Here is a 27,938-nt window from a genome sequence, read left to right as displayed (position 1 = left end):
TTAGGAAGTCTTTCCTAATGTCCAACCTAAACCTCCCTTGCTGCAATTTAAGCCCATTGCTTCTTGTCCTATCCTCAGAGGTTAAGAAGAACAATTTTTCTCCCTTCTCCTTGTAACAATCTTTTAGTTTAGTGAAATGCAGCCACCTCTGGTCTGGTGTGTGGCAGATGTTTAGCAGCACATATAGTGTTTATAAAGTGCTGTGGTCATACTGTAGTCATCTGTGGAGGTGGAATCCAGGGCCCAGGGCACCAAATCCTCCCTTCCCCTGAGTGCAGAGGCTGCCTCTTCCTAGTGTCCTTGGGGCTATGAGCCACCCCAAATGGGGACGGGTTCTGTGGAGGTCCTGCCAGTGCTGGTCAGGTGCAGAGTAGGAAGCACAGTGCACTTTTCTAAGGGTAGGTGCAGCATGAGTGCTGTCCTGGGCACCTGATGGCTTTGGCAGGGATTCTGTCACCTTGAGGGCCTCCTTAGTGACCGGACATCCTACCTGCATCCCTGTGCAAAGGGCTGGTCTAGGCACCTGTGGTGATGATGCTAAAGTGGGATGTAAGTAGTGCACAGTGCTGGTCCTCTGGCCTGGAGTGAATTTCCCCCTCTGAGTATTTCCCAACCTATGTCACTGCCTGTTACTCCATCTAAATATTTTCCTGATAGCAGCACACAATCTTCCTCCAGAGGTGAGGGCTATAGTGGATCCCACATCTAGGCTCTCAAACCTCAAGAGTGAAATGTTGGAGGCCAACTAGCAAGCTAAGGGTTTAGTGCTCTTGAGAGAGTCATTGCCATTTTACCCGGGGCTAGATATGGCCATGGCCATGTCTGAAGCAAACTATCTCTGATGAAGCATTCAGCTGCTTCAGTCTTTCCCCCGGGTAACTAATTTGCACACCCTAGAAGAGGCCTTGTTGGGTTTTTATTCTCTCACCCCTCGGAATTGCTGCCTCAGAGCATGTTCAGTGCTGCCGCTCATGCTGAGCCCAGCTCCCGCTCTGCTTCTGCTGTCCCTGCTCCGGGTTTGAAAGACACCCCCAGAAGCCTTGTCAGTGTGCGAAGAACTGAAATTGTGATTTCTCCAGGCTGTCTGCAATGCTAGGGCCCAATCCTGACTCTAGATTCATACGGCTTTAAGGCCAGAACCAAAGGATGGCAGAATCATTTTTGGTGTCAGACCGAACAGCCTCAGTGTTTTCAATATGATGGAATTTACATCTTTAATGACCCTGCTGTGGCATTTGGTTCCTTTTGCTGATCTCTGTGTATGGGTAGATGGGAAGGGAGCTGTGTGGTTTGCTCAAAGCTGCGCTAGGTGCCTGAGCTATAGTGGGTGTGTTTGGTAGGGAGAAACCTTGGGGCAGCTCCATCTTGTTCTTTAGGCTGAAATTCACCCCATGACAGAGGGGCTGCACAGGGCCCGGAGCATCCTCAAGCCTTTAACATGTGATGCCATCAGTCCTTCCTTGCTGAAGTACATTAAACCCTGAGCTGGTAATTTCTTTACATGCTCATGATGATGATGATTTGTATGGCCACAGCAACTAGGAGTCTTAGTCATGGACCAGGACCCCGTTGTGCTAGGGGCTGTACAAACACAGAACAGCCAGATGGTCCCTGCCCCAAGGAGCTTGCAGTCTAAGTGCAAGACAAGGGACAACAGCTGGAGACAGACAGACAAGGAAGCAATGAGACAATGCTGGTCAGCAGGAGAGGAGGAGGTTTCAGCACATTGACAGCCTTGCTGTTTTTCATAGGCAACCCGGCAAAGGAGAGTTTTGAGGCGAGAGCTATGGGGGGACAATGAGGTGGCTTGGCAGATGTTTATGCAGGCCATCTCATGAGTGCCTGGGGCAACCTGAGACAAAGCAGGAAGGTGCCTGTTTGAAAAGGAGTGGGCAGTGGAGACTAGCAACACGGACTCACCAAAGGCAAGCAGCGACAGCTTGGCGGCGAATGAGAAGAGGATACGGAGGGTGGAGATCAACTATGAAGGGACTTGAAAATGAAAACAAGCAGCTCATGTGTAAAGTGGTAGAGAAGGGAGAGGCAGTGAAGGGATTCAAAGAGGCCGGGCAGCACGGTCAAAGAGAGAGGCTAGGAAAACAAGCTTTGCCACAGCATCTACATAGATATTAGTGGGGCAAGATCGCATTTATCAAGGCCAGAAAGAAGGACGCGGCAGTGATCAAGCTGATGAGCACTTGGCCAAGAGTTTTAACCCTGTGGATGGACCTGAAAGGCTGTGTCTTGGAGGCATTATACAGGTTTAGAATTGGATGTGAGGACCTAGCAAGAGGGCAGAGTCAAAGACCTGGTCTACAATAGGGGTGGGGGATTGATCTAAGATACACAACTTCAGCTACAAGAATAACACAGCTGAAGTCGATGTATCTTAGATCGACTTAGATTGACGTACTTTGCGTCCTCGTGGCACGGGATCAACAGCCTCCGCTCCCCCGTTGACTCCACTTCTGCCTCTTGCCCTGGTGGAGTCAATGGGGAGCACGTTTGGGGATCGACTTATCACATCTACGTGAGACATGATACATCGATCCCCAATAAATAGATCACTACTCGCCGATCCGGTGGGTAGTGTACACCTACCCAAAGATGACGGCCCAGATATGGGCCGGAGTGCCGGGGAACGGGGGAGGCTTGTGGGGAACAGAAGAATGGCCAGACTTGGTCAGACCAATGATCCATCTAGCTCAGTGTCCTGGAAAGATGAGGAGCTCTGTTTTAACCATGTTCAGATTGAGCTGATGACTGGACGTCCACAAGGAGATGTCACAGAGACAGGCCGAGATTTTAATTTGGACAGAAGGAGATTTTAGTTTCAAACAGAGAGGTGGATCTGTTAGTCATCAGCATAGATGTGGTTAATTTATTTTAGGGACGAGGAGTTATGGCCTACCTATGTCATTGAATGAACAGGGTGTGGGACGTTACCCACTTTCTCCCTGTGGTGAATCAGGGAGGCTGAGTGAGTCCACGATGGAGAAGACATGACCGTTAACTCAACTAAGTTCCTCAGTGACTGAGGTCAGGGCTGTGGATGCTAGTTATGCCCATTTCCTTAGGGCACCTCAGGCAAATTGGTGCCCTATAGTGGTGGATGAATGAAAGTCCCAGTTTGTAAATCATTACATGCCCTGGGCCATGCATTTTCCAAAATGACTGTTGATTGTGGGTAGGTCAAAATTTGGGTGCCCAAACAGAGAGATCTTGAAGGAGCTTCATTTTCAGAGGGTGGGGCCTCAGCACTTTCTGAAAACCAGGCCCCTTTGAGGACTTCCTGTGTTGGGCACCCAAAATTACTAGTAACTTTTAACAAGTTGGACCTTAGGGCTTGTCTCCACTTACCGGAGGATCAACGCTGTGGCGATCGATGCATCAGCGTTCGATTTAGTGGGTCTAGTGAAGACCCGCTAACTCGGCCGCTGATCGCTCTCCCACCGACTCCTGTACTCCACCTGATCGAGAAGAATAAGGGGAGTGGACAGGATAGCATCTCCCATTGATGTCGCGTAGTGCGGACCCCGCGGTAAGTAGATCTAAGCTACATTGATTTGAGTTATGCTATTCACATAACTCAAATTGCATAGCTTAGATCGACTTTTCCTTCTCGTGCAGACCAGGACTTAGTGTCTGGATCTTGGTTACAATTGGGCCAGGGATGGTTCTCCTTAACCAGGATGGCATGTGACTCTTAGTCGGGGTCTTTCCTTGGCCAGTAGCACTGTCAGGTGACTCACTCCAGTTCATGTCTCTAATCTTCTCCCTCAATACGGAAGAAGAGAACAACAGTATAAGTCTGCAGCATGGCAGTTTATTGTGCAGAGAAGCCCTGGTGAGCAGCACTGCAACAGATGCTACACGGCAGGTAGCAGCAGATGCTCTGAAGCTGTTCAGATTGTTATGGGCCTTGCTTCCGATGATGCTTCCAGAGGAGGAGAAATGGAGCCACAGCTGGGTCTATTAGGGTCAAAGTCACTTTTACGTCTTCTCTCTCTGGATCTTCTCAGCTATGGAGAGCATGTCCTGTAAGGTTTTCATGCTCTGGTTATGAAAAAAAGTTAACAACTTTTGTAAAGAATTTTTTAGCTCTATACCTTGTAGTGGGTCTAGGCTAGAAGGAAAAGAGCACAGAATGGTAAGCATCTCCATGCAGGCTGATACTGGCTCCAAACATTCAAGGAATGTTAGTTCGTTGTGCCTCTCTTGTGCTTTATTTAATATTATTAATGCCTAGAGGCCTCATCATGTAAGGTGCGGTATCTACACACACAGTAGCAGAGGGTATCTGCACTAAGGCGCTAAAGTCTAGATAGAGATGCGACAGTGTGACTTGCCCAAGGTCACACGGTAGGTCAGTGGCAGAGCAGGGATTAGAACTCAGGTCTTCTGATTCTCAGGTGCACGTGGCCTCTCCAGAGAGCAGCCAACATCATTGTGGGCCTAGGTAGGGAGAGGAGTAGCCTTCAGGAGTGGACTCTGGACGGAGGGTGACATCGCTCTGTGGCTCTGAGGGGGGGGCAGGAGCTTGCCTGCTGGAGGGACAGGGTGCAAGGGCCGTGTCATTGAAGGCACAGGATTATAAACTCGGCCATTATCCCCTCCCCCTTTGCTGTCTGTAACCCTTACACCCACCTTGGGCAGGTCCCTGTTCTAGGATAAGAAGGAGGGGCCATGCTGGGGCCTTTTATCTGGAGTGTGGGACAAGGGGCCATTCAGTGTCTGCATCGTACAACGTATGTAAATGTCACTGCCAGACAAAGGCAGGTGGTGAGGAGCCTCCCCGCCCTTGCCCCACTCCCACACACCGTATGGAGCTTTAGGTTTCTTACGTATCCCAGTGAGATTAGAATTTGCTCCCTGTGGTTCTACTGGCAGCTGTAGGTTCCACCTCCAGGCTCGTGGGGCAGGAGGCCTTTGCCAACTCGCTGCCAGCAGATGAGCTGGGCACTTGTTCTGGGGACACTTGTGCAGTGTGAAATACCTGGCCAGGATCTCAGCGAGGGAAACCCTTAACCCTGCGTCAGCCCAACCGTGAGCAGAGAGGAAGCCATCTAGGCCACTCATCTTCTCAGATGCCTCCTCACTTTTGATAATGATGGAAGGGGGGTCCTGTTCAGTGGAGAAGAATCCAGAGCAGTCTTTGACCAGCTGCAAGGGAGAGAAAAGAGACCTCAGCAGTAGAACAACTCGAGGGACTGCTGGAAACTGTTCTCGGTGAGATTCCCATGGCAAAGAAACTCTGGTAACTTTGGATCAGCATTTGTACTGTGGGAAGCTGATCCCAGCCAGACCTTCCCCACTTCTGATATTCACCTCCTGCTATAACGAGTGCACATTGTTTATGACGTGGGTAAGAACTAAAGAACAGCCATACTGGATCAGATTAATGGTCCATCTAGCCCAGTATTCTGTCTTTTGACAGTGGTCAGTGCCAAATGCTTCAAAGGGAATGAACAGAACAGGGCAATTATTGAGTGATCCAGCCCCAGCATCTGGCAGTGAGAGGCTTAAGATCATGGGGCTGCATCCATGACCGTCTTGGCTAATAGCCACTGATGGACTTATCATCCATCAATTTACCTAATTCTTTTTTTAATCCAGTTGTATTTTGGCCTTCACAACATCTCCTGGCAATGAGTTTCACAGGTTGACTGTGTGTTGTGTGAAGAAGCACTGCCTTTTGTTTGTTTTAAACCTGCTGCTTATTAATTTCATTGAGTTACCCCTGGTTCTTATGTTATGTGAACGGATAAATAACACTTCCTTATTCACTTTCTCAACACCAGTAAGATTTTGCAGACCTCTCTCATATCCTCAGAGTCATTTTTTTTCTGAGTTGAACAATCCCTGTCTTTCTAATCTCTCCTCATAGAAGCTGTTCCATCCCCTTAATCATTTTTGTTGCCCTTCTCTGTATCTGGCCAGTTCTAAAGTATCTTTTTTTGAGATGGGGCAATCAGAACTTCACACACTATTCAAGGTGTGGTGTAAGGATCTGTAATCAGAGTACAGTAGGAAAGACACTGTCCCATACCATCTTCTTTCCTTCCAGTCTCTGCTTGAGACTCGCATCTTCTAGGAGGTATATATAAGCCGTAGTTTCACCCTGATGAAATGTCAGTTTAAATGATGACCAAACAGAGCCGGAACAAAAAATCAAACAAAAGATAAGATGCTACAAGACACTTGTCGGACATGATTCAACTTTTGCCTCTTTCAGCATCTCACTCCTACCTTCTTTCATCTCTCTTTTATAATGGCTGTTTAGAATAAGCTGTTCTGTGCAGGGTCCTTATCTCCATATTTCTCTGTACAATGCCTAGGAAACTTGGAGCATGCCGGGTGACGTGCACCCTGGTGCAGATGGCCAGCCCAAAGACCCTCCCCATCAAAGTACTCAAAATAAGGCATAAGTGGAACTTTGGGATGCGCAGATGTCACGCTGGCCCCTTTGCCCATGATCGTTGCACTGTAGTTCATGCAATTTCACTCATGCCCATATTGGGCTTGGAGACCCAGTAGATCCTATAGGTCACCTGAAGGTGTAGATGTGCGTTAGATGAGACAGACGAGAGGTGTAGATGTCTCTATGCACCCAGAGTTCCATACTCCATCTGGTTTGAATTCACATTGGTTGACGTTGCGTTTCTCTGATGCCAAGCACACTGTCTCTTTAACGGAGAACTTCAGCGGTTGGATAGTTTTTGAAGATGTGTCCTAAGAAGAAATTCAAGAAAAAACAAAATAAATGTTTGTGGTAAACAACAAGGCACCAGGCTCCATTGTGGCTTTTATATTTATCTTTATTTTATGGCACATCATCATCCTGGAGGCCTTGAGCAGCATCAGAAACTTATTGTGCTAAGCACTGTTGAAATCCGAAGAGAAGGTCCTTGCCCTAAAGCAGGGGTTCTCAAACTGGGAGTCAGGACCTCTCAGGGGGTCGCCAGGTTATTGCATGGGGGGTCATGAGCTGTCAGCCTCCACCCCAAACCTCGCTTTGCATCCAGCATTTATAATGGTGATAAATATGTAAAAAAGTGTTTTTAATTTATAAAGGGGATTGTACTCGGAGCCTTGCTATGTGAAAGGGGTCACCAGGACAAAAGTTTGAGAACCACTGCCCTAAAGAGATTACAGTCTCTGAAGAGCTAAGAGGAGTAAAAAATAGAAACTACTTTTGTTAGCCATGGGCCAAGGTTTTAGAAAGTGGCTGGTGATTTTGAGTGCTTTGAGTTTTTGGGTGTCCTGAGCCTCCTTAAAGGGAACTGTTTCTCAGAGGGCAGGAGCTCAACAAGTTGGGCCTAGGAAATCACTCATCTCTTTCAAAATCTTGGCCCAAAGCCAACAGCCTAGGGAGAGGGAGCCGCTCTGCTGAGCAAGGGGTTGCTATTTTGGGGCGCGCTCACTCTTCAAAGGAGAAGCAGCATTTTAAAGCGAACACAGACTTGAAATGAAGATAAAAAAATGACTCAAACTTTTTTGCAATCAACGTCAGGGCAAGCAAGTAGGCCATTGATGAAAAATTACACTAGTATACGAACATTTGATATTATAAGCTCATTTTGATTGCAAGGTATCCCTCTGGGCTTCGGCTTTCCTATCTACAAGAAGGTTAATAATTAAAACTGACTGGAAAACTAGAATTGCATTTACGCAAAAATCAAAGTTTTGTATGTTTTTTTTTCATTCCATATTGAGAAACCAAACTGAAGCATTTCAAATTTTTTTTGCAAAAAACCTCCAGTCTAATGAACTTCACTCTTCAGATTTCTTTCCCACATGTTAACCTAGATTACCCTGTGCTCAGTTTTATCCCAGTTGGATGCACCTCTGAGTCTCTTCCTAATCCACTATGCTAGTCCTCAACCCAGCCACTACATAATTTACCATCCTCCTCTCACCCAAGGCAACAGCCCTGCACTGGGAAGGGCTCCCCTCACAGATCTGACTGTGGACGCATTTCTAATTGCCCCATGTGGACACTGCAGGGGATTTGAACCTTTAGGGTCTTGGGGATTGAGCTAAAGCTCATTAAAGTCACTGGCCAGATTCCCACTGATTTCAACAGGCTTTGGATCAGTCCCTTGCTAACTCGTGCTGAGGATCAGCTTCCAGGAGCCGATAGGCCAGTGTTGTGCCTAGCTCTTGGTTGTAGATCTGAACTGCGGCTAAAACCGCAGCCTCGTGGGTTGGCAGAGGGGACGATGAGGGCACAGGGGCTGCTGTGACCATCCCGACGAGCAGCAGGACTTTCAGGGAGGTCTCCATCCTGTGCCCTGTGGCATTCAGTGAGAGCTGGGTGGGTAGCCCAGTCTCTCCCAGGAGAAGCCCTTTTATACACTGCCTTCTCCAGGTGGGCTAGTGCCTCATTGGCTACCTGCTTTGGTCCTCCCATAACCGGTGACTTTTCTCCCTCCATCTGCAGGACGTTTCCATTGGCCACCCTCCAGGGCAGGAACAGTGGGAGGTCAGTCAGAGGAAAAAGAGGGATTTTTAATTTAAATAGCTGAAATTGTGTGCACCAATTGCTAAATAATGCACAACGGGGGTAGTGGCCAGGGGCCTCTGTTGGGGAACGCTGGGGTATGTGTCTTCATTCTGTTGGGCCAGATCCTCAGCTGCTATAAATTGCCACAGCTCCATTGGCTTTCACAGATTTGTGCTGATTTATGTCGACTGCAGAAATACATCTATGAAGTCCAGATTGCCAGAGCTTTACTCATCCACTCTGTCTGAAATTCCTCTAGAGTCAATTGGCAGGCACGGGACGCTGTTTCTGATGGTGCCACTCATAAATCTAAGGGGAATGTACAGTGCAGGAACAATGGATAAACACATGCCGGGCTGCTCCCAACAGGCCATTTTCCAGGGTTTCATGCCCTTTGTGTCCCAAGCGATGGGGCTCCTCTGTCACCATTGGAGGGCATTGTTCCAAAGCCTGAGGCCTCTCGCTATCAGGAGGTTTTCCTGTGATTCAGCCTAACTTTTCCTTTTCTTTATTTTATGCCATTGCTGCCAGTCATACCCCATATCCCACCTCTTCACTTTGTGTGAACCCCTCTGCCAGCTGCTATCATGTCCTCTCTCAGCCATCCCTTAGGCCAGCAATCCATGGTTAGCCCTTTTAATCTTTACTCACAGGTTGATCCCTCTATCTCCCTGGTCGGGTTGACTGCTGGTCTCTGAATTCCTCCCAAGTTGGTCAGTCCCTTTCTGGAGGCAAGGTGCCCAGAGCCAAAAGCAGAATCCTAAGGCCTGAGCCTGCTGACCCTTATTTCACAGAATAGAAACTCAGGGTTGGAAGGGACCTCAGGAGGTCATCTGGTCCAACCTCCTGCTCAAGGCAGGACCAATCCTCAGACTGATTTTTCCCCAGACCCCTAAGTGGCCCCCTCAAGGGCTGAGCTCACAACCCTGGGTTTAGCAGGCCCCTGTTCAAACCACTGAGCACCAAGTCTGTTCAAGTCAGCAAAGTTACTCATGAACTAAGCTTCTGTTGAGCCACTGAGGGAGGGATGGTTACCTCTCTGCGCTCTGACATCATGGCTTCACGTAGACATCCCCAAATTTGTACTGGCTCTTTTTGTCTCTTCCAGATCGTTAATGAAACTGTCTACAATAAGTCTGAGCCTCGGATCAAACCATAACGTTCCCATTGGACAGAACCCACAACCTCATGCCCCATTTCTTCCTTATCCTTTATTTACAGTTGACCAATTTTCAGTGCATGTGGCTGTGTCCCTACCCAAGCCAATTTGAATTAATTTTGAGAGTCAGATTTCTTGGGACAGTTTCAAATGCTTTATCAAAAACCAGTTATATCACAGTGACCACTTCCTATTCATCCACTGCTCCTGCTGTTCGGTCAAGCACAGCAATCAAACTATCAGATCTCTTCTGTGTGATTAGAGCACGTCCTCTGTGTCCCGAGTGGGGCCTTCGCAATACTTTCCCTCCTACACAAAACACAGTGAACAGTGTGGCCGGTATTGCTGGCTGCGAAGCCCCCTTCATCAGGATTCTGCTGCGGGATACGAACAGGAAGTCTCAGGATTCTTTCTTCAGCTCATTTCTTGCACATTCTGGCTGACCGTTTAGCTATGGTTTTGTAATCCAGGCAGGATGGACGGGGTTTGTAACTGATATTTCCATCCTTCCCTGGTTAATACGTGTATTAAAACTGGTGCCAGACAGAACTGGGCAACAGTGTCTTTATACCACTTGCTTCTCTATCATTCGGTTGCTGAAATGCTACAAGTTTTGGACCTGTCTTATAACACTCCCCTATTAGCCTATCTGATCCCTGAGTCATGCTTTTCTTTAATCCACTTCTTGTTGTTATTACTGATTTGTATTATTATAACATCCGAATCACAAAACCATCCTTTCTCTAGCCCAACTTTCACCCTCAGCCCCAGGGAGTGCTCTTGCATGCGCCTCTCTGGGGTTTAGGTTAGAAGCAGAATAGTACTTGAGTCACAGTTTGGATGTTGATCATTGAATTTGGCTAATGGTTTGCAAAATCTGTCGATTCCTTCTCTGACTTCAGGCAAGTCAATTTATCTCTCTGTTCCCCATCGGTAAATAATGATCCTTCTTTTCTCCCACTCTTCATCTGAATTGCCTGTTTAGACTGTATGCCCATAAAGGTATGTTCTCTTTCTATCTGTGTGTACTGCTCCTAGCGCAATAGGGCCCTGATCTTGCCTAGAACCTGTAGGTGCTGTGTCATGTAACATAATAGAAGAATGAGATGCATTGTGGTGGAGAATCTGGCCCCGCCTTTAGTCTCTGATGCTCTACTGAATAGTGGTTGCTCTGAGAGTCCCATTGCAGCTTTCTTGCAGCCCTGAAGTTTAGCAGTGCTCAGCCAAGGGGCCTGCAAATATTTGCAGTCTCCCTCTTGCAGATGCATCTGTAACAAGATGTTACTTTTGTAGCAGTCAGATGTCTCCCTGCTTTTTCCTTGCAGGTCTCCAGTGCAAACCTGATTGCTGACCCCTGCTTATCCTAGAACTCCTGCTTAACTGAAATTTGGGGGTGTCGTCCTCTAGGTTTGCCTTGTGTTGACAGGGTGTCTGCACTAAATTCTGAATTTCCAAGTGTGCAGCACAGGCTCCTCCAGCTTAGGAAACTGACCAGCATTTATCCTTCATTGCAGTTCTGGTCCCTCAAGCAGCCTCTCTTCAGACTTCACTGGTATATCTTCGCCACACTACAGGTCCTCTGAATGTGGAGGGCAGCTGCCTCCTTCAGAGCCTTTGGGGAGGCTAGCCCTGGCTCCGACCCTTCCGCCCACAGCTAGAGCCCTGAGACCCCCTGTTATAACTCTAGTCCCAGATTTGGACCTTAGCGTCCAAAATATGGGGGTTAGCATGAAAACCTCCAAGCTTAGTTACCAGCTTGGACCTGGTACTTGCTGCCACCACCCAAAAAATTAGAGTGTTTTGGGGCACTCTGGTCCCCCTGAAAAACCTTCCCTGGGGACCCCAAGACCCAAATCCCTTGAGTCTCACAACAAAGGGAAATAATCCTTTTTCCCTTCCCCCCTCCAGGTGCTCCTGGAGAGATACACAGACACAAGCTCTGTGAATCCCAACAGAGTGACTCCCCCTCTCCGTTCCCAGTCCTGGAAACAAAAGCACTTTCCTCTTCACCCAGAGGGAATGCAAAATCAGGCTAGCAAATCCAACACACACAGATCTCCCCCTGATTTCTTCCTCCCACCAATTCCCTGGTGAGTACAGACTCAATTTCCCTGAAATTTCCCAGAAAAGAAAACTCCAACAGGTCTCAAAAAGAAAGCTTTATATAAAAAAGAAAGAAAAAATACATACAAATGGTCTCTCTGTATTAAGGTGACACACAAAGGGTCAATTGCTTAAAAGAATATTGAATAAACAGCCTTATTCAAAAAGAATACAAATCAAAGCACTCCAGCACTTATATTCATGCAAATACCAAAGAAAAGAAACCATATAACTTACTATCTGATCTCTTTGTCCTTACACTTAGAAACAGAAGATTAGAAAGCAGAAACTACTTCTCCAAAGCTCAGAGAAAGCAGGCAGACAGACAAAAGACTCAGACACAAACTTCCCTCCACCCAGAGTTGAAAAAATCCGGTTTCCTGATTGGTCCTCTGGTCAAGTGCTTCAGGTGAAAGAGACATTAACCCTTAGCTATCTGTTTATGACACCCCCTCCTCCCCCCTGCAGCCGGAGCCACAAGCTCCCCACCTGGAGAAGCCTGGCGCCACCCCCCCCTTGGCCACAGGAGCCCCAGGCTGGCTAAAACCATGAGCACCCCCCCACCTCTGCCTGGAGGAGCCCTGCATGGGTCTCCGTACCCCAAGGAAAAGTGTTTGTTAGAAGATGCTTTTGATATGCCCCGTGCAGGTTCCAGGGTGGCTGAGGAGGTGGTATGTGCCTTCTCAGCCTCCCTGGAAGCTGAATGGGGCATAATAAAGTAAAAACTTCACCACCAAACCCACAACTTGGGGGTCCTGTGGCTGCAGCAGTGCCGGGGAAGGTAGAGCCTCCCATGGCCTGTTATACCCACTGCCTATGCATGCCACCCGTACTGCTGGGCTGCTGCCTTCAGAGCTGGGTGGCCGCAGAGGGGTGGCTGCTGGCTGAGGGCCCAGCTGTGCAGGCAGCAGGGCAGAAGTAAGGGTAGCATGGCCAGGAGCAGCGCCACGGTTTTTGCTGCCCTAGGGGGCAGCACTCCTCCTCTGAGCATTCAGCAGCAGAGGTCCTTCTGCTCCATGTCTTCGGGGCACTTTGGCGGCGGGTCCCAGAGTGAGTGAAGGACCCGCCGCCGAATTTCTGCTGAAGACCCAGAGTGGAAGGACCCCCGCCACTGAATTTCCACCGAGGGTGGCAAAATGCCACCCCCCAGATCCTGCCACCCTAGGTGACCGCCTAGGTTCGCCTACTGGAAGTGCTGGCCCTGAGCGTGGCAATACCATACCAGAGCATCCTTACTTCCTCTGCCTTCAGAGCTGGGCTGCTGGCTAGCAGCTGCCGCTCTCCAGCCACCCAGTTCTGAAGGCAGCATTCACAGAATCATAAAATATCAGAGTTGGAAGGGAGGGACCTCAGGAGGCCATCTAGTCCAAACTCCTGCTCAAAGCAGGACCAATCCCCACACAGATTTTTACCCCAGATCCCTAAATAGCCCCCTCAAGGATTGATCGCACAGCCCTGGGTTTAGCAGGCCAGTGCTCAAACCACTGAGCTATCCCTCCCCCTGTTGCCATCAGCCACAGAGCAGAAGTAAAGGTGGCAATACTGCGATCCCCTGCAATAACTGTGTGACACCCCCCCCACACACACACACTGCTCTCTTTTCAGTCAGGACTCCTACAGTTACAACATTTTGAAATTTAAATATCTGAAACCATGAAATTTATGATTTTTAAAATCCCATCACCATGAAACTTCCCAAAATTGGACTGTGAATTTGGTAGGGCCCTACTTTTCAGGCTCTGGCTTATTTGGAGGCAAAGTTAAGTGGCATTAATCATGGAATTATAGGACTGAAAGGGACCCTGAGAAGTCTCTAGTCCAGTCCCTGCACTCATGGCAGGACTAAGTATTATCTAGACCAGGACGGGCAAACTTTTTGGCCTGAGGGCCACATTGTTTTTCTGAAATTGTATGGAGGCCAGTTTGGGGAGGCACAGCCTCCTCTAACAGCCAGGCGTGGCCTGACCCTGCCACCTATCCGATCCCCCCTGCTTCTTGTCCCCTGACAGCCCCCCTGGGACTGCCACCCCATCCACTCCTCCCTGTCTCCTGCCAGCCCCCAGAAACCCTGCCCTCCCCCCACCACCCAATCCAACCCCTCTTCTCATTCCTGACTCACCCCCTGGGACCTCTGCCCTATCCAACAACCCCTTCTTCCTGTCCCTGACTGCTCCCCCGGGACTCCTGCCCCCATTCAACCCCCTGTTCCCCGCCCTCTGACCACCCCGACCCCTGACTACCACTCTGATTCCTGACTGAGGCCCTGAACGAGGACTGCTGTGATGTATATCAGTGATAATAAATAATTTTGCCATGAATTTTTCCCTAGAAATGGCTCTTTGGGGTCTTCAAACATGCTGTGTCTGTTACACACATGATACAAATATCTCAGAACACTACATACCCATAGTGACTTATGTGTGTGTTGTTTCCTGTTGTATTCGATAGTCTGTGATTTACCCTACACAGAACTATAGCGCCTTTCCTTTCTCGGGTTATGCTTTCGTTAGAGGAAACAAAAGATAAATGGCATAACTGTGCCTGGAACTCCCTGCAATGGAGATTATAATATTTCTCTAGACCTAGTGTCTCAGGAATGCTGGGAGGGTTAATTAGACAATGTCTGAATATGTAAAATGTAATATAAATTCTGCTATTAGAGTAAAGAACTCCTAACTGAATGAGCTAAGTGCTGAGGTTATTCAGAACGGATCTCCTGCTCTCACCTACACAGCACTGGAACGTTATGGCAGTTGCAGGTTTGCTTCCCAAATGGGATGGTATTTCTTTTGCAAATGCAGGAAACAGAAGTTAGTTGGGTAAGATGCCCAGCGGTTTGCTCACTGGAATAGGATTTCTAGTCCATTTCTTTGCTGTGCTATGTAAAACCCCAATTCCACAGTATTGTGCAGACAGACAGAACCTGGTACCTATGTAGCACCCCATTGTTTTCTATGGGTCCCTGTGTGCACAGGGGTCTGTCTTCTAGAATGACTGCAGATCTGGGGCCTAAAAGTTGGAGCTCTTGCAATGTTCAGAGTAGAAATATGGTGCATCTTTTAATAATGAAGATAATTGACCACAGGAACAATATACCTCGGGATGTTCTGGATTCTCCATCACTTGCAGGCTTTCAGTCAGGACTGGATCTCTTTCTAAAAGAGCTGCTCTCGCTCAGACAGAAGTTACGGACTTGAGGAAGAAATGGCTGGCTGAGGTTCTTTGGCCTGTTCTGTGTTCCACAGCAGGTCAGACTAGATGATCACAGGGGTCCCTGCTGGCCTGAACATCTGTGACTGTATGAAAGCTATGAAGGTCGGCAGCAACACTTCAGTAACACGTCTGTTGGCTTCCAAATTCCTTTCTCAGGGAGAGCTTGGAAGCTCCCTCATCTCTGCCCCTCCTTACAATTGCATCATTGTTAGCACAAGAACCTGCTTCTCTGCAGCTTCTATCATTTGGACCAGGCTTCTTGCTCCTCTCTCTCCATCAGATGATATTTTGCATGAAAATTCCAAATCTACTCAGTCCCTGGGCTTTACCAGTGCCTCTCACATACATATCAAACGCAGTGAGAAGTTTAGTCAGATAAAGACAAGTGAGTGTTGCGCTGAAGTGCATCGAGCAGTCTGAAATGTGAGCACCAAGTTGTCAGTCTGTCCACCAAAACACACACACACACACACACACACACACACACACACACACACACACACACACACACACACACACACACACACTTTTTATCTAAAGTCTCCCAAGGCAGACCCACCTTCACACACAGTGGATCAAATCATATCCTACCTATGAATTAAATTCCCTGATTGTAAAAGTGCCTCTTGATCTATTGAATTTAATGGAGTTACTACCATCAGGTGAAGTTCCCAGTGATTATAACCTGGTGCCTAGAGATGCAGGTACATTTGTCCCAGGAGGATCACTAGCAGAGTGGATGCAGTGAGATATCTCCCTGGTGGTGGGTTTCCCTGACCGAGAGCCGCAAGGGCTGTTGCCCTCCGGACACTGAAAGCCGTACACTCTTGTGAATGTGGGGTGTGCGCCTAACCCCATGATTCCAGCTGATTTGAGTTCCCATCTCTGCTAGTCCTGGCACATTTGCCAACAGATATTTCCTGCAAAGGGAAGCAACAGCTTTTGGGAAAACTCAAGTTCACAAACAACAAATCCTCCACGGTCAGAGTGACAATCTGGGGTGTCCTAGTGGGGCAACATGACGTCCCTTCCCAGCACTGGATGAGGAGAGGTGGCATGCTCCTGTTGGTGGGTCACTGTGACCACGGCAGCCAGCACATTCACTGCTCAGCAGCAGACCCTGAGCTGAGGTAGAAGAACTGCATTTGACAGCTACTGCGACCCCCTGCAGGATCTTGGGGACCAATGTATTAAACCTAGAAATAGCTTCGGGATTATGGTATTCTACTCTCAATTAAGGGGAGTCACTAAAACTGAACCATTCTAAAGAGGCACCTGCCCCTGGACAGGTTTTCATGCACTGGTTCAAACTGGGGTTTCCAGAGACAAGCAGAGAAAGGGCTTTTGGTATAAATAACTGAAGTTTAAACTGACACAGATTCTGATCCAGCAAATGGACAGGGCCTTCTGCCCAAGGGGGGCCCCAACCTTTGCAGAAGTGTTAGAAAGACTTTGGCCTGGCAGGGACCCCATAAGACTGCTGAGTGATTCCTGGAATGTTTAGTGTGTGCGTAAATTGTGGGTGCCAACAAACGAGGGCGGAGGGGCAAGGGTATCAAAAGTGCAGTTAATGCTGAAACTATTCCAGAGCTTAACTATCCTTATAGTTAGAAAGTATTTCCTGATATCTAATCTAACTCTCCCTAGTTGCAGATGAAGCCAATTGCTTCGTGTCCTACCTTCAGTGTTCATGGAGAACAATTGATCACCATCCTCTTTACAATGGCCCTTAACACATCTGACGACTGTTATCGGGTCCCCTTCAGTCTTCTTTTCTCAACACTAAACATGCCCAGTTTTTTCCCCTTTCCTCATAGGCCAGGTTTTCTGGACCTTTTATCACTTTGGTTGCTCTCCTCTGGTCTTTCTCCAATTTGTTCATGTATTTTTTAAAGTGTGGCACCCACAACCAGACACAGCACTCCCGCTGGGGTCTCACCGGTGCCCATAGAACGGAACAATTACCTCCTGGGTCTTACATATGACATATCTCTTCAGACACCCCAAAATGATATTCAGCTTTTTCAAAATAGCATCCTGTCATTGGCTCATAGTCTGCAGTATTACCACCTAGCCAGTCATTTCCCATTTCGTATTTGTGCATTTGGTTTTTCCTTCCTTGGTGTAGAACTTTGCACTTGTCTTTACCGAGTATTATTTTGTTGATCTCAGAAAAGTTCTCCAAGGTGATTTTGAATTTTAATCCTGTCCTGCAAAGTACTTGCAACTCCTCTCAGCTTGGTGTCCTCTGCAAATTTCTTAAACATACTCTCCAGTCCATTATCCACCTCATTAATGAAAATATGGAATAGTAATGGACCCAGGACAGACCATGGAGGACACCATTAAATGCACCCTCCCAGTTTGACTGTGAACATTCATAGCTACTTTTTAAGTATGTTTTTTCAACTGGTGTTGCACCCATGTTGTAGTATTTCATCTTCACCACATTTCTCTCATTTGCTTATGCAAATGTCATGTGGGTCTGTGTCAAAAGCTTTACTAAAATCAAGATACAGCACATCTCCTGCTTCACCCTATCCACTGGGCCAGTAACCTGACAAAGAAAGGAATGAAGTTGATTTGGCATGATTTCTTCTTGACAAGCCATTTTGTCTACTACTCATCATGCTGTTATATCCTAGGCACTTACACAGGGATTGTTTAATGATCTGTTTGAGTAACTTTCCAGGTATGGAAGTTAGGCTGACTGTCTGTAATTCCGCAGGTCCTCTTTGTTCCCTTTGTTAAAGAGAGATACTAGAGGCATTCCTGTTTTTTTCCTATGTTCTTGGGTTGTTGTTTTCTACTCATCCTCAGCAATTTGTCCATGTTTCGACTTTATAATATTCAGGTCACTAAAGAGTGCCTGATGCAGCCATTTTGCCTCTCTTGAGACTTCATATCATTGATGACTTCAGCTGATAGATTTTTAAGGTTAGAGCATAAAGGCGGCAGAATCAGGTTTGTTGTCACACCAAAGAGCTGGAGGGTTTTCAGTCTGATGGAATTTGTACCTTTAATGACCCTGCTTTGGGATTTTGTCCCTGTGGGTTGGTGTACAGGAAGGTGGGAAGGGAGCTGTGGAATCCTCTTTCATTATTTTCATTACAGCAGAATAGAGACAATGGATTTCAGGAAGGCGGATTTTGGTAAGCTCAGAGAGCTGATAGGCAAGGTCCCATGGGAATTAAGACTGAGGGGAAAAACAACTGAGGAAAGTTGGCAGTTTTTCAAAGGGACGCTATTAAGGGCCCAAAAGCAAGTTATTCCGATGGTTAGGAAAGATAGAAAATGTGGCAAAAGACCACCTTGGCTTACCCTTGAGATCTTGCGTGACCTACAAAATAAAAAAGCGTCATATAAAAAATGGAAACTAGGTCAGATCACGAAGGATGAATATAGGCAAATAACACAGGAATGCAGAGGCAAGATTAGACAAGCAAAGGCACAAAATGAACTCAAACTAGCTATGGGAATAAAGGGAAACAAGAAGACTTTTTATCAATACATTAGAAGCAAGAGGAAGACTAAGGACAGGGTAGGCCCACTGCTCAGTGAGGAGGGGGTAACAGTAACGGGAGACTTGGAAATGGCAGAGATGCTTAATGACTTCTTTGTTTCGGGCTTCACTGAGAAGTCTGAAGGAATGTCTAGTATAGTGAATGCTTACGGGAAGAGGGTAGGTTTAGAAGAGAAAATAAGGAAAGAGCAAGTAAAAAATCACTTAGAAAAGTTAGATGCCTGCAAGTCACCAGGGCCTGATGAAATGCATCCTAGAATACTCAAGGAGTTAATGGAAGAGGTATCTGAGCCTCTAGCTATTATCTTTGGGAAATCATGGGAGACGGGGGAGATTCCAGAAGACTGGAAGGGGGCAAATATAGTGCCCATCTATAAAAAGGGAAATAAAAACAACCCAGGAAATTACAGACCAGTTAGTTTAACTTCTGTGCCAGGGAAGATAATGGAGCAGGTAATCAAAGAAATCATCTGCAAACACTTGGAAGGTGGTAAGGTGATAAGGAATAGCCAGCATGGATTTGTAAAGAACAAATCGTGTCAGACTAATCTGATAGCTTTCTTTGATAGGTTAACAAGCCTTGTGGATAAGGGAGAAGCGGTGGATGTGATATACCTAGACTTTAGTAAGGCATTTGATACGGTCTCGCATGATATTCTTATAGATAAGCTAGGAAAGTACAATTTAGATGGGGCTACTATAAGGTGGGTGCATAACTGGCTGGGTAACCGTACTCAGAGAGTAGTTGTTAATGGCTCCCAATCCTGCTGGAAAGATATAACAAGTGGGGTTCCGCAGGGGTCTGTTTTGGGACCGGTTCTGTTCAATATCTTCATCAACGATTTAGATGTTGGCATAGAAAGTACGCTTATTAAGTTTGCGGACGATACCAAACTGGGAGGGATTGCAACTGCTTTGGAGGACAGGGTCAAAATTCAAAATGATCTGGACAAGTTGGAGAAATGGTCTGAGGTAAACAGGATGAAGTTCAATAAAGATAAATGCAAAGTGCTCCACTTAGGAAGGAACAATCAGTTTCACACATACAGAATGGGAAGAGACTGTCTAGGAAGGAATATGGCAGAAAGAGATCTAGGGGTCATAGTGGACCACAAGCTTAATATGAGTCAACAGTGTGATACTGTTGCAAAAAAAGCAAACATGATTCTGGGATGCATTAACAGGTGTGTTGTAAACAAGACACGAGAAGTCATTCTTCCGCTTTACTCTGCGCTGGTTAGGCCTCAACTGGAGTGTTGTGTCCAGTTCTGGGCACCGCATTTCAAGAAAGATGTGGAGAAATTGGAGAGGGTCCAGAGAAGAGCAACAAGAATGATTAAAGGTCTTGAGAACATGACCTATGAAGGAAGGCTGAAGGAATTGGGTTTGTTTAGTTTGGAAAAGAGAAGACTGAGAGGGGACATGATAGCAGTTTTCAGATATCTAAAAGGGTGTCATCAGGAGGAGGGAGAAAACTTGTTCAGCTTAGCCTCCAATGATAGAACAAGAAGCAATGGGCTTAAACTGCAGCAAGGGAGATTTAGGTTGGACATTAGGAAAAAGTTCCTAACTGTCAGGGTAGTTAAACACTGGAACAGATTGCCTAGGGAAGTTGTGGAATCTCCATCGCTGGAGATATTTAAGAGTAGGTTAGATAAATGTCTATTAGGGATGGTCTAGACAGTATTTGGTCCTGCCATGAGGGCAGGGGACTGGACACGATGACCTCTCGAGGTCCCTTCCAGTCCTAGAGTCTATGAGTCTATTATCAACACCATGCTGAAAGCTATGCTGGGAATCTGAACTCTCTACGGGTGTGCCTGGTTGAGAGAAACCTTGGAGCAGCCCCATCTTGTTTTTTAGGGAAAAATTCCCCCCATGGCAGGGAGTCTGCAAAGGGACCTGAGCACCATCAAGCCTTTAACACAGGATATTGTCAGTCCCTCCTTGCTGGAGTGTACTGAACCAGCAGGGAGTGATTTCTTTGGGGGTTATGGGGCTACCTGGGTCATAAAACCAGTAGGACAGAGGGTGTTACCCACTTTCTGGCTGGAACCTGCAGTAAATCAGGGAGGCTGAGGGAATGAATCCACGATGGATGTGACTGTTAACCCATTTAAGATCCTCAGTGACTATATCCAGGGCTTGCATGTGCTATTTAAACCCATGCCTTTAGGGCCCTCACTGCCAATTTTTTGCCATCTTGTGGTGGATGAATGCAAATTCCAGTTTCTAAAGCATTACATGCCGTGAGTACTAAATTTTCCAAAGTGACCATTGATTTTGGGTGCCTCAAAACTTAGAGAGGCTTTGAAGGGGCCACATTTTCAGAAGGAAGCTGCTCAGCATTTTCTGAAAACCAGGCCCCTTTGAGGACATCATGTGTTGGGCACCCACAGTAGCTAGTCACTTTTAACAAGTTGACCCTTACTGTCTGGATCTCTGTAGCAACAGGGGAGGCGTTGGCAGGGCTGCCCAGAGGATTCAGGGGCCTTGGGGAAAAGCAATTTTGGGGGCACCTTCCATAAAAAAAAAAGTTGCAATACTATAGAATACTATATTTTCATGGGGGCCTGTCATAAACAGATAGCTAAGGGTTAATGTCTCTTTCACCTGGAAAGGGTTAACAAACGACATCTGACCAGAGGACCAATCAGGGAACAAGACTTTTTCAAATCCGGGTGGAGGGAAGTTTGAGGGTGGGTCCTTCGTTCTTGGGCTGTTCTCTCTCTGGGCTCTGAGAGGGACCTCAAGAATCTCCAGGCTCCGTAATGTTCTGTTTCCAATTTGTAAGTACAACGGTAGAAAGACAATAGGCTTTTACATTGTTTTTCTGTATTTGCAACTGTGTAGTCTGCTGGAAATAGTTTAAATTGTATCTTTTCTGGATAAGGCTGTTTATCCATTTTCTATAAGCTAAAAGACCCTGTAACTGTTTACCATCTAAATTGCAGAGATAAACCTTTTACTTTTTGCTTCCTTTTTTTATTAAAAGCTTTGCTTTAAGACCTGTCTGGTTTTTTTTCTCCTAGTTAAGGCTCGAAGGAAGGGAGTCTGCACTCACCAGGGAATTGGTGGGGGGAAGGGAAAAAGAGCAGGGAGGGAAAGGTAAATTTCCTCTTTGTGTTAGATTCACGGAACTTGAAGCTGTATTGCCTCTGGGAAAAGAGGGAAGAAAAACCTGCTCTCGGCATTTGTCTGTGTATCTCTCTCCAGGGAAGAAGGGAGGGGGGAGTGGTGATTCAAGGATTTGAATTACGGTGATCTCCCAGGGTACCCAGGGTGGGAAAAATCTGGGAGGAGGTAAAGAGGGGGAAGGGAATGGTTTATTTCCCTTTGTTGTGAGACTCAAGGAATCTGGGTCTTGGGGATCCCCAGGGAAGGGTTTGGGGACACCAGAGTCTATCAGGCGCTCTACTTAAGTCCTGATTGGTGGCAGCCTATCAGATCTAAGCTGGTAATTAAGCTTAGGGGAATTCATGCTAGTACCCATATTTTGGACGCTAAGGTCCAGATTTGGGAATTATACTATGACAGGGCCCCTGTGGGGCCCAGTGCCTGGGGCAAATTGCCCCACTTGCTCCCCTCCCTCCGGACAGCCCTGGGCATAGGGTCTCTTTAATGAGGATGGCGTGTGACTCCTAGTCGAGGGTGTTCATTGGCCAGTAGCACAATCAGGTGACTCACTCCAGTTCATGTCCCTATCTCCTCCCACAATATGGAGAAAGAGGACAACAGTATAGGTTTGCAGAATGCCAATTTATTATGCAGAGGAGCCCTGTGGAGCAGCACTGCAACAGCTGCTAAGCAGCGGATAGAAGCAGATACTCTGAAGCTGTTCAGATTGTTTTAAGCCTTGCTTCCGATGGTGCTTCCAGTGGAGGAGAAACGGAGCCACAGCTGGATCTGGCAGCATCGGTTCACTTTCATCTCCTCTCTCTTTGGATGTTCTTAGCCAATGATACCAAATAAACCTCTAACAATGCTTCTCCCCCAACTTCCCCAGCGTGTGACGACTTTAGGCTAGAAAGAAAAGAGGTAAGGGTCAGACTCTCCACTCAGACTGAACCCGTCTCCTGCAGGTCCAGGGCTGTTACTTTGTTCTCTCTTGTGTTTCATTAGTTATTAGCAATGATTAGAGGCCCCAACTTTGATCAGGGCTGTGGTAATCGCTGTACACATGCACAGCGGGAGACAGTCTCTGTCCCAAGGGGCTTACAATCTAGATAGACAGAGGGGTAAAGGGTGAGGGGGTGACAGTGTGACGTGCCTGGGGTCACACGGCTGGTCAGTAGCAGAGCAGGAAGTAGAGCCCAGGTCTCCTGAGTCCCAATCCAGTGCCCTCTCCCCAGGAGCACATGGCCTCTGTGGAGCAGCACAGGGCATCCGACCAGTGTCACTGTGGGCCTAGGTGGCTAGTGGGGGAGAGGAGTAGCCCTCAGGGGTGAGTGTAACCCCTGTAAGTGTAAGAGAGTGTAAGAGAGTGAGGGCTCTTTGACAGAGGGTGACATTGTTCAGTGACTCTGAGGGAGGGGCAGGAGCTTGCCTGCTGCAGGGACAGGGTGCAAGGGCCATGCCATTGAAGGCACAGGATTATAAACTCGGCCATTATCCCCTCCCCCTTTGCTGTCTGTAACCCTTACGCCCACCTTGGGCAGGTCCCCGTTCTAGGATAAGAAGGAGGGGCCATGCTGGGGCCTTTTATCTGGAGTGTGGGACAAGGGGCCATTCAGTGTCTGCATGTACAATGTATGTAAATATCACTGCCAGATGAAGCCAGGTGGTAAGGAGCCTCCCCAGCTCCCCTGCCCTTGCCTCGCTCCCAGGCACTATATGGAGCTTTAGGTTTCTTACGTATCCCAGTGAGATTAGAATTTGCTCCCTGCGGTTCTGCTGGCAGCTGTAGGTTCCACCTCCAGGCTCGTGGGGCAGGAGGCCTTTGCCAACTCGCTGCCAGCAGATGAGCTGGACACTTGTTCTGGGGACACTTGGTCAGTGTGAAATACCTGGCCAGGATCTCAGAGAGGGAAACCCCTAACCCTGCGTCAGCCCAGCCGTGAGCAGAGAGGAGGCCGTCTAGGCCACTCACCTTCTCAGACGCCTCCTCACATTTGATAATGATGGAAGGGGGGTCCTGTTCAGTGGAGAAGAATCCAGAGCAGTCTTTGACCAGCTGCAAGGGAGAGAAAAGAGACCTCAGCATCTTACTGTCCGGGAGCGCTACCGCTCAGGCCACTCGCCTGTGGAGACCTGCTTCCCGATGTGGGTTGGTCACAAGTTCAGCAGGAGGTTGGGAGGCTCAGCCTCCAGCCTGGTTTGGACATCACATTGGATCAGGACCCCATTGTGCGAGGAGCTGTACAAACACAGATCAGAAAGATGGTCCCTGCTCTGAGAAGCTTTCATTCTAAGTAGCCTTTGCTCATATTGAATAGTTCTTTACTTTGCAAGCATTCACTGTGCGATTCCTTGTGTACTCCAGCTGCGTGAGAGGGGCCATTCAGGAGACCTGGGTTGAATTCTCTCTGCCACTGTCCTGGTATTTGACCTTGAGCGAGTCACGTCACCCACTGGTGACCCGGGGATAAGAGCACTCCCCCCTGGCCAGCCTTTCTCGGTCTGGTCTATTTAGATTGTGAACACTTTGGGGCGGGACAGGGACTGTTTGTGTTTGTGCAGCACCTGACACCATGGGGCCCTGATCTCATCAAGGACATCAAAATGCTAGTGTATCACTGATAAGATTTTACACAAGCTGCATTCCCTTCTCCTTGTGCCTTCAGTGAGGGTTTCCCGGTAGAATAGTGCCCCCACTGACAACAGCAAACCAGAGATTAAAAACTATCCAGTCCTATAATTAGGGGTTGGATGAATGGATGGTTGTTGTTTGTGAATTGATGTAAGGATCAGTAAACAGGCTATTGCGGAAAGGGCCCTGGCCCCTGGCCCCATTCCTTCCTTTATGTCTCTGCCGGAAACACACATTTTCTGTGAGGCTTTGGGACCTGACAGATGCTATTGGTCAACTTAAGGTGCAGAGGGAGGTGTCTCCCTGCAGCAGGTGATCCTTACCCCGTCTTCTTTGAATTCACACTGGTTGGGGTCACGTTTCTCTGATACCAGGCACACTGTCTCTTTCACAGTGAAGGTCAGCGACTGGATAGTTTTTGAAGACACGTCCTAAGAAGAATTCAATGAAAGAACAAAACAAACTTTCACTGTGAGCAACAAGGCACCAGGCTCCACTTTGGCCTTGTAATTCTATTAATCTTGTATTACGGTATTGCCCGGCGGCAGGAATCTGATGGTGACTGCCCCGGGGAGGCGGGGCTCTGGCTGTCAGCCCCAGAGTGGCAGGACTCCATCTGTTCCCTTTATCCCTTCTCAAGCCCTATCCGCCAGGGCTAACAGCCAAAGCTCTTCCAAAAAAGCAGCCAGCTCCTGCCTCCCTTGACACATCCCCACGTCTCCCTTGCAAGGCCGCCCCGCAGTTTTAGAACCGTTCCTCTAGTCTACTGACGTCATAAGTTATTGATAATCATTCTCAGCTGCTGTCTAGGGCCTTACGTATTTCAAATGCAGTTCAAACGTTAATGCAGGAAGGCAACTTTATATGCCACAGGCTAGATCTGGTGCAGCTCCATTGTCGCAAGTGAAGCCGATGTGCACCAGATGCAGGTCTGGCTCATGTCTCTCCATCAATAGGTTCAGAACAAATCATTGGAATCTTCCAATTCTTCCCCCATCTCCTGCCTTTCTCTTACACAAACACTGATGACTGGATTTTCTATGTGCTCTAATTCCTGAAAGTACGATTCTGGTGAGAAATGACATGGTCCAAGTGAGGTCCTGGGATTCCAGGGCTTATTGCCTCACTGCAATTTCCATATGTAGGTTCCTGTCTTGCAGAAGTTACTTGCATGTGCCAATGTTTGCAGGATCGGGCCCCAAAGTTTCCTCCTTTTGGGCCTGATCGGGTACCACTCCTGAGCACTCCTGTGTGGGGCTGAGTGCCCTCAACTTCCACTGACCTCGCTGCGACCAGAGGAGAACAAGCCTGTCATTAAACAATGGTCATTTCCCTAGCTGTCAGTCCTGCAAACCGAACTTTGCTCTGAAGCTCAGGCCCTGCTTTTCCTTCTCCTGCCTCAGCGTGGGAACGCAGTAAACAACCTGCTGTTGATGGTGCAAGAGAAGGAACAGAATCCACCTCCCACTCTGCAGAGCCAGCTGGAGTACAAAGGAGAGAGCATTTCTGTTAGCCATGGGCCAGGATTTTAGAGCGTGGCTGGTGAATTTATGTGCCTCGTAACTGAGCACCCTATTTGAGATCCTGAATGGGGCCTGATGCTCAGAGGGCAGGTGCTCAGCATGTTCTGGAAATCAGACCCTTAAATAGTGTTTCAAGTTGGGCACCTGAAATCACTTGTCGCTTTCAAAGCTCTTGGCCAACAGCTCTGATTGCATACGCAGAGGGAGCAGCTCTGCTGAGCAAGGGGATGCCAATTTGGGGCACACTCACGTTTCAGAGCAGGTAAAAAGGAACATAAGCTTGAACTGAACATAAACAGTAACTCAGGCAACTTTTCCAGTCAGCATAGGTGTCAGTAAACAGGGCATTAATGAGAAATTACATACATTAGAAGATAGGATAGTGTATGCTTATTTTGATTGCCAGGTATTGCTCTGTGTCTCAGTTTCCCCCTCTAAAATGCTGATAATAATATGTCCTTTCTCCACCCTTTGTCTTATCTATTTAGATTGTAAAGTTCTAGGCAGGAACTGTCTCTTGCTATGTATTTGTACAGCACTTAGCACAAGAGGGCTGTGGTCTTGGCTTGAACCTCTAATGCTACTAGGATATAAATATTATCTCAATTAGGTCCCTCCGGGAAGAACAGTGTCCAGCACTTTGTTACCACTTAATAAATAATGGACTATCAAATGTCTTTAAATTAAATCTGTCTTGTACATGCTGCTAAATTGGAATTCTCTGCGCAACGAGGCCCAGAGAGGGCACTGAATTCAAAGAATTTCTCCTCTGAAGCCTTTTTAAAGCTTCAGAAATCCAAGTCTTCAATGATCAATCAGTATTAATTTGTAAAGGCTCAGAATTCAGACAGGAAAAACAAAAGAAAACAAAAGTATTACTTTAAGAAAATTCAAGACCTGTAAGCCAATCCCATGATTTTTTCAGGGCAGACTCATTCTCTTTGAACACTAGTGGCTGGTCACCCCCTTTGGGCCAGGTGCTGTACAAATACAGATTAAGATGGTCCCTGCCCTGAATTGCCCAGAGTATAATTCAAATGGAAACCTTCTCTGCCTGCTGAATCTGAATGAACTGCTGGTGTCAGGCCCTTCCTCTGCAATGGGACCAGGAAACTGCTGTGTGGTCATACAGGGAAATCGCTGTCTGGCTGCTACCCGTCCCTGCACATATTTCACTCCCTCTTTATAATCAATTTTGGCCACGCTGCTTTCAGTGACTCCAGCTGGCTTGTCGATAAATTCCCTGTTGTTCCCCTTCCCCATCCTCTGCCTACTTGGATTGTGAACAGAAACTGTCTTTCATGGCACCACCAGAAATCAGCCCTGGATAATGACGAGGCTGCAAATACCAGACTGTAGGTACAGGAGTCTAGCATCAGAGGCAGCGATTTCCATTGACCTGCTCCACGAGCTCAAGCGGCATCGTATATACACAGGCCACAAAGCGATTCCCCAGGTCACTTACCCAATCTGGCTGCGGCTCAGCTTCCAGGAGCCGATAGGCCAGTGTTGTGCCTGGCTCTTGGTTGTAGATCTGAACTGCAGCTAAAACCGCATCCTCGTGGCTTGGCAGAGGGGATGATGGTGGTGTGAGGGCTGCTGTGACCACCCCGACGAGCAGCAGGACTTTCAGGCAGGTCTCCATCCTGTGCCCTGTGGCATTCAGTGAGAGCTGGGTGGGCAGCCCAGTCTCTTCCTGGGGGAAGCCCTTTTATACACTGCCTCCTCCATGTGGGCTAGTGCCTCATTGGCTACCTGCTTCGGTCCTCCCTTAACGGGTAGCTTTTCCCCATCCATCTGCAGGACGTATCCATTGGCCAGCCTCCAGGGCAGGAACAGGGAGGAGCTCAGTCAGAGGAAAAGGAGGATTTGCTGAAATCATGTGCACCAATTTCAAAACAAGCTCTGGTGGTGGATAGGGGGCATCTAGAGCCGGCCTCTGCGTTGGGAAAGGCTGAGCTACGTCTTAATTCTGTTGGGCCAGATCCGCAGCTGGTATAAGTTGCCATAGCTCCATTGGCTTTCATGGTTCCATGCTGATTTACACCACTAGAAGACCTGTCCCCTAAAGTCCAGACAATCAGAGCTTTACCGCACAGCTCTCAGTCCAGAAATCGCACAACAAGCATTCCCCTAGAGCCAGTCAGTAGGTCTAGGTCATT

The 27,938-nt window shown here is 47.7% G+C and overlaps 1 protein-coding gene across 1 annotated transcript; it reads right to left on the bottom strand.

Annotated features, from left to right (window-relative positions):
* Nucleotides 1-22,455: 22,455 nt before the first annotated feature.
* Nucleotides 22,456-27,457, bottom strand: LOC115647275 (cathelicidin-related peptide Oh-Cath-like). Its single transcript, XM_030554177.1, has 4 exons — nt 27,242-27,457; nt 24,577-24,684; nt 23,594-23,677; nt 22,456-22,527 (listed from the first exon to the last, which is right to left on the bottom strand). The coding sequence occupies exons 1-4, from the start codon at nt 27,419-27,421 to the stop codon at nt 22,456-22,458; spliced, it is 444 nt and encodes a 147-aa protein (XP_030410037.1). The 5' UTR covers nt 27,422-27,457.
* Between the last annotated feature and the right edge of the window lie 481 nt (nt 27,458-27,938).

This window comes from Gopherus evgoodei, chromosome 2 (genome assembly GCF_007399415.2).
Source record: "Gopherus evgoodei ecotype Sinaloan lineage chromosome 2, rGopEvg1_v1.p, whole genome shotgun sequence".
Classification (NCBI taxonomy): domain Eukaryota; kingdom Metazoa; phylum Chordata; order Testudines; family Testudinidae; genus Gopherus; species Gopherus evgoodei.
The sequence above is the reverse complement of the archived record's forward strand: the minus strand, read 5'-3'. Positions and strand labels throughout refer to the sequence as shown.

Bases quoted from the DNA above. Each gene is read 5' to 3' on its own strand.
- LOC115647275 (XM_030554177.1), bottom strand. From the start codon at position 27,421: ATGGAGACCTGCCTGAAAGTCCTGCTGCTCGTCGGGGTGGTCACAGCA. The intron at 24,685-27,241 runs GTAAGTGACCTG...AATTCTTCTTAG, and splicing joins CTGAGCCGCAGCCAGATTGG to GACGTGTCTTCAAAAACTAT. The intron at 23,678-24,576 runs GTAAGGATCACC...TCTCCCTTGCAG, and splicing joins GTGAATTCAAAGAAGACGGG to CTGGTCAAAGACTGCTCTGG.